General features: G+C 35.9%; 1 protein-coding gene across 1 annotated transcript in view; it reads right to left on the reverse strand.

The window, feature by feature from the left end:
- LOC128237001 (uncharacterized) overlaps positions 1-6,556 on the reverse strand; it is a 21,207-nt gene extending 14,651 nt beyond the window's left edge. Inside the window, exons 1-5 of the mRNA XM_052952208.1 lie at positions 6,170-6,556; positions 3,318-3,525; positions 2,780-2,886; positions 1,324-1,523; positions 81-249 (exon numbers count right to left, since the gene is read on the reverse strand). Coding sequence (XP_052808168.1) covers positions 81-249; positions 1,324-1,523; positions 2,780-2,886; positions 3,318-3,525; positions 6,170-6,271 — 786 coding nt within the window. The 5' untranslated portion in view covers positions 6,272-6,556. The remainder of the gene's footprint in view (positions 1-80; positions 250-1,323; positions 1,524-2,779; positions 2,887-3,317; positions 3,526-6,169) is intronic.
- Between the last annotated feature and the right edge of the window lie 282 nt (positions 6,557-6,838).

Consider the following 6,838-nt stretch of genomic DNA (forward strand, 5'->3'; position numbering starts at 1 on the left):
GTGGTGGTGGTGGTGGTAGACACTAACCACTCAATAACTCGGTCAACAGCATTTCCATAGTTAATTAATTTCAAACCAACCCTATATTTCTCTATAAGCCGAAGAAAGGTTTCAAAATCAAAGCGCGGCATGATCACGATGCGGGCGCCTAGACAGTGGCCGACGAAACACACCATGTAGAGTCCAAGCGCGTGGAAAAATGGGAAAAACGTCACAAATGTGTCCTTATCGCTGTTCAAACCAGCACACCTGTAAATAAAGCGAAGGCGATGGCTAAGGCGTTGACAGGGTTGCGCATACCACTGGTGTTAGTGTTCAGTTTTATTTTTACTCTTGAAAAAACAACACAATATGCTAAGGAAGTGTAAACATGTGACATGTTATACAACTAATATTTGTAATGCAGATCATACAGATAAAAAATAATATTTTACAAAGCTGTACGGCAAAGTACAGATCGAAAACTTGAAATTAATTACTGTTGTTATATATTGAGTAAATGCTAGGTTAATTTCGCAATGCTTTAAATGATTTTAACATTCTTGCTCATAATATATTTTAAACCAAAAATATATCTGTTAATATTTTTGGTTTAAAATATATTATGAGCAAGAATGTTAAAACCATTTAAAACATTGCGAAATTAACCTAGCATTTACTCAATGTATAACAACAGTAATTAATTTCCAAAGGTAATAAGTTTTCTTTCCATAGAACTGTGGGAAGAGATTAGAAGATAATGGGGTTCAAACCCAATTTCGTTTAGATGAAAAATGTTGCATTTACGATTAATCCTGATGTCGATGAATATATTGAGTCTGTTGTTTCCACACAGTGAGTGCATGTCATGTCTGTCCCAGCATGGACATGTAGAAGATTCAAAGAGACATTATCACGATCTACGTCATCAGACGTTTAAATAGCTGATTAGTGTCACCAAGATGTTTGCAACATTGGTAAGTCACCATCATTGTTCATGATATTTTTATTGCAACATATTCTACAGTTTGCGACTGGCATATTCACATTCAAACTTCCGAGTTCTTAAAGAAATTGAGTTAGTTGAATATCCATATACTTTGACCAATTCTGAGTTCGACTGTAATGTTTTCCAAATATTTCGGCTAAAAATCCCCTGAACTTAAAACTTATGTTTTCCTTCCGGACGATGTTTTATTTTTCTTCTTAAATGTTGGTCTTTACATGTTATCGAAACTGTTTTGCGTGTTTAGGCCCCTATGTTCTCTTATGGGAACCCATTCGGAACTCCTCGGCCATTGTTGTCGAAAATAACGAAAAATGGGGACCGTGACCGGTACTTACATCTGCTGGATTGTGTTGGCGACAATAGCGTAGTGTGAAATACAGACGGCCTTAGGGAATCCCGTCGTACCGGAAGACGACATAAGGGCCGCTACAGACGTCCTCGGATCCAATTCCGGTGTCCGGTACGGGGCGTGACCCGGATCCAGGAGGGACTCGAATGTCTCGTAATCACCCCCGGCTTCTCCATACAGTAACACCTATTTTAAATGTGTGTTGTTTTTTTGTAAATCCATTCATCCAACTTTGTGATAAAATTATTTCGTTTATGAAAATATAATAAAAGTATACTACATGTATATACAAAAATAAGCTTTTATTTGTTTGGTTTTCTAAAAAAAATCTTGACCAGTACGAACAAATTATCTTACGATGTTTTAACAAAGCGGTTTTGAAGAAGTTATAAAAGGAGCAAACACGTGTGCAGGCTGTTGCTTGGAAGACCATAAACATACGAAAGTCACGAAGCAATTCTTTTAGCAGTGGCTTATAATATAATATCATGTCTGTATGACGAGATTAACCCGTGGACATATTTACCCCAGGGGCAAATGTTTCTCATATATGCACATGGTAATGGTATTAAAATGCGATGCAAGGTAACTCATGATAATATTGGTATAATTTTGAAAGGGTTTACTGGTTGTCTAGTTGATAACGATTATGCAGATTAAACGACGCATAACAATTCTAGATGGTGTTTTTTTAACAAGTAAATACTAAATATGTGTGTATTCTATATGTATAAAACTCAATGTAAAACCATCCAAGCGTGCCGACGATATACATAACTACATTTAGTACCAATCACTGACGTGTCATTGAGAAACAGTGCGGCGAACAAATCAATAACATAGGGATATAATTCAAACTGAATTCATGTTACAATTACTGTAAATGTTAAAATTTGCTTGAACGGTACGGAATGGTTAATATTGTTTAAGTTCTAACATGACCGCCAGTCGGCCATCTTAAATTCGAGCGAGAAAATATCCATATCGAGCACCGCTAATGTTCATGACAGTTATTAATGTGGAGTTGCAACAAAATAAGAATAACATGAACATGTAGTTCGATCCATAAAGTTATGGCTTGGTACGTATCAGTTCTGTGAAATTTCATCAAAATATGTTCAATACCACACTAACAATGGTTGTAAATCAGTGAAAACTTACTCACGCAAAACGTTGCGATGTTTATGAACAACTATGCTTGGTACTTAAAATTCCTGTGAAGTTTCTGCAGTTTTGGAGGTTTCGCTCGGACAAACTTTGCGACATGTCCGTTCATCCATCCATCCAACCATCCATCCGACATATGGAAAGCACAGCTACACCTTAGCGGGGACATTATTCAGCTGTAATTGTGTTTGATAATCTTCCATAAATAGTTGTCTTGGAATGCCGCTATCCTTTGCACTATACTAACATGAAACAATACTGTGATGCATTAATACCTTAATGTGTTCCAACCCCTGTGTCGCTTCCTGTACTTTGGGCAAAAGAGCAGACACGGTAAACAGGAACTTGGTGTTGCAGTCTCGGAGAACTTTGGCCAAGTCGTCTGTCGTAAAGGAGGAGAAAGGAAAAAGAACGAAACGTTTATATAATAATAAACAATGCTAAGAAAACATGTATCAGAATAAATATAATCTGATTGTTCAGGTCTCAGCCTGTCTTCCACGAAATTCACGGTTCCATCTCCGACCAGGTGCGCATACTCGTGGTGTTTCAGAATCAGACAATATATTCAGTGTGTGTGTGTGTGTGTGTGCGTGCGTGCGTGCGTGCGTGCGTGCGTGAGTGCGTGTGTGCGTGCGTGAGTGCGTGCGTGTGTGTGCGTGTGTACAACGTGATAAATTACGTCATAAATGCTACGTCGGAAGGCAACATTTTGTCCTAAATGAAGAATTTAAACAAAAATAATCAAATTCCAGTAATTAAACGAAGGTAGGTCTCTTTAAGCGGCTTATATTATTATTAAAATTGACGCACCCTTGGTATACATCGGGCTGATTGGTTGGAGTGTGGCTCCCACCAGTGCGCATGCGTAGAACGTGACCAGATAGTCAGGATGATTCGGTGACAACACGCCGATGTCGTCATCTTTCATCACACCTATCGCCTGCAGACCGGAAGCTGCCCGTTCAATGCGCGTGACTAGCTCCGAATATGTCGTGGTTTTCTCGGTTGTGGCATCGACCTTGACATAATTAGAACGCATCTAGACTAGGACGTTTTGTCGTAATGCATGAGGAGGTCGGAGATCTATATTTTCTTTCAGGCTACTGAGAGCTCATGTATATTTGCAGACACCGTGGAATGATGACAAATACTCATTAAAGCTGCACTCTCACAGATTTACAATTTTTACAACTTTTTAATGTTTGCCTTGGAAAGAGCAATTTTTTGCGTAAATATCTGCAAACCAATGATATATGATTGCTGACAAAAATCAGATTGTAGATTTTCATATTTCCGTTCGAAAATTGATGTTTTATGGCTTAAACCGTTTAAGAAAAATGCATCAAACATCAATTTTTGAACATAAATGTAAAAATCTGAGATCTTATTTTTTATCAGCAGTCTTTTATAACTGGTTTCCATGGATTTTCGCAAAAATTTGCTCTTTCCAAGACAAAAAAATAATAAAAAGTTGTCAAAACGTTCAATCTGTGAGAGTGCAGCTTTAAAGTCATGACAAAGGCTCTATAAAGTCATAATAATCAGTTCAACTAGCCAAAATGATATTTTACACATACTTGAACATGTATATCATCAATATATTTACATTGCCTTTAACATAAAATGAGATTTGACAAAACAATAATATTACAGAGATTGTCATCAAACCACTGTGATTGCAGACAATTGAAAATGGCCAATTTTATATCAAAAGATTGGAGACTAAAGTGCAGAGCGGCAAATTATGTAAATGCATGTATGTATGCTATTTCACTGATATCTAAGTATGCTGCTACTTGATAGCTACATAAAAAGCAATGATGAGCTCATACATCACGCGGATGACTACTATCGGTATTTATATGATATTGCTATGTTGGTTATTGCTTAAGTGACACTCTTATTCAAAATCAATAAATACACATGTAAAACACATTTTGAGTGATAAACCTTTAACTACATACTAAATAAGGTATAAATCGAAAATATTCATTACTGATATCAAAATTGTAACCGTGTATTTAACAGCTGAAAACGCAAAAATACTAAATGATTGGTGAATGCTAAAAGATTTACTGTGATTTACTATCATAATATAAGGTAGAACTACCGTGTTTTCAGCACAATTCTTTCAAAATAAACTCGGCATCCTTCATACGAAACATTGTTTTCGACTTTACTTCATTCTTTAATGGTATCTTAAAACCATTTTTTAATTGTGATAAATCTTATTTGGGAATAAGAGTGCAACTTTAAAGCATGACTATCAAATAGTTCAGTTAAGTATCAATCATTGTGCAAAGAAACAAGTCCTTACAAAATACAAAATGTTGAACATAATGTAAGGTGAATGCTGCAATTTCAATAAAGAATGATAAAATATGATATAAATAAAAATAACAGCAGTACATTTACATAACATTTATTTTTGATATTGACTCGTTTTCGAGTTAATGCTAGCTTTGATAACCAGCAATAATATCCGGTTACAACTGTCTAAAATTAGAAAGTGTAATTGCATAAGTGTTTGAAGTTTTGTAACGAAACCAGCCATTATAATATGATGTTAATTGAAAAAAAAGTACGTTGTCCAGTTTCAGTTTCAGCTGTATTTTCAAGTACTAGGCTCATGTGGGCATTAGTGTTATAACAAATATGTACTAAAAATGAACACAAGGATGTATGGCAAAATATAATAAAACATTTAATGCTGCACTCTCACAGATTGACCTTTTTGACAACTTTTTTTTTGTCTTGGAACGAGCCAATTTATGCTAAAATGCATGGAAACCAGTGATATAAGATTGGTGATAAAATATCAGGTCGCAGATTTTCATATTTAAGTCGAAAAATTGATGTTTTATGCATTTTTCTTAAACCGTTAGTAACCCTTTTACCCATAAAACATTAATTTTCGAACGGAAAGTCTTATACCACTTTATTTATGCGAAAATTTGCTCATTCCAAGACCAAAAAAAGAAGAAAAATAAGTTGTCAAAAGGGTAAATCTGTGAGAGTGCAGATTTAAATGATACATTCATCAGAAATAAGAACAGGCATAATTGCTTACATTGTGTAAAAAAAAGAAACTCTACTTTCTGATTAAGGAGGCTGAACACTCATAGGTTGGCCTAATTCGTTACTCAGTTATCAAACTAGCTACGTAGCATTTGCTTCACATGATTCAAGTAGAAAAAGCAATCATCGACCATTACATAACTCGATATACGATCTCCTCAATCGCCTACGCAGTTATCTACCTTGACGAACAGCGTACGACAAAAGCTAAAATCCGGGACTATAAATATTCTGGTTTTACCAAGCTAATTCCCCGGTACAAACAAAAGTGTACCGTTTTAATATGCACACACTATTTTGGAAACAACCGAATTATTTATCCGCTACACTAAATTCAATATAGCTTGAATTTCACCTTTTTATTTGTACCGCCATTGGAAAACCCAGTTATGTGAACTCCGAGTTACATGTATAAGCCGCTAAGTTGGCAATCTATTTTGAACCAACCAATATGTGGGCCATATGTGAAATGCACACATACTACCAGGCAAGGCCATCGCCCCTACTACCCACCGAGGCTCGGAGAAATCAGTAATTTAAATGGCCCATCAAGATGCCAGAAATAAATGTTGTGTTATTCTTACCATTGCAACCTTGTCCCCATAGTGCCGGATTTTGTCAAGCAGGTATGCGGTCATGTATGTCACAGGAATGTCTTCTAGGCGGAGTGGCGGCTTTTCCGACATGACGGCAAATACGTGGGATATTGTGCAGATGTACGATGACACAAGTCTGATCACAGCCTAGCTTTTAGCTCACAATACGATATTTTATATATTGGTATTCAAATACGGCACCCAATCCAAGTATTGTTTCTGAACATTAATTGTCAGTGGCAATTCAATAACTGTTTAAAGCTTTCCACAAATGTCGAATCTATCAGTCAACCGACATGTCCTCGACACAATAGTATTAAGTTGAGTTAGTTCAGTTACATTTAAATGTTGTCACAGGTTGCATTAGTCATTAAGATCCTGTTATAGTCGACATGCACTAACTCCATAATTATGCAGTGTTAAATCAGCATCTTTAGAAGGTCACTAAATTAGCTAAAACAATTAAGGCAAAACACGAATCAAATTTTCATAACATAACTTCGTTTGCACTATTATACTAGTTCTATTTATAGCCATCTGGGAAAAAAGAATATAGATTTCAGTGTTATTTATAAGAAGTAGAGCGTAAACTATCAAGCATTATAGGTCGTTCACTGAAACACATCTTGCATAGCTCGTTCAATGAAACACAACTTG

This window comes from Mya arenaria, chromosome 1 (assembly GCF_026914265.1).
Source record: "Mya arenaria isolate MELC-2E11 chromosome 1, ASM2691426v1".
NCBI lineage: Eukaryota > Metazoa > Mollusca > Bivalvia > Myida > Myidae > Mya > Mya arenaria.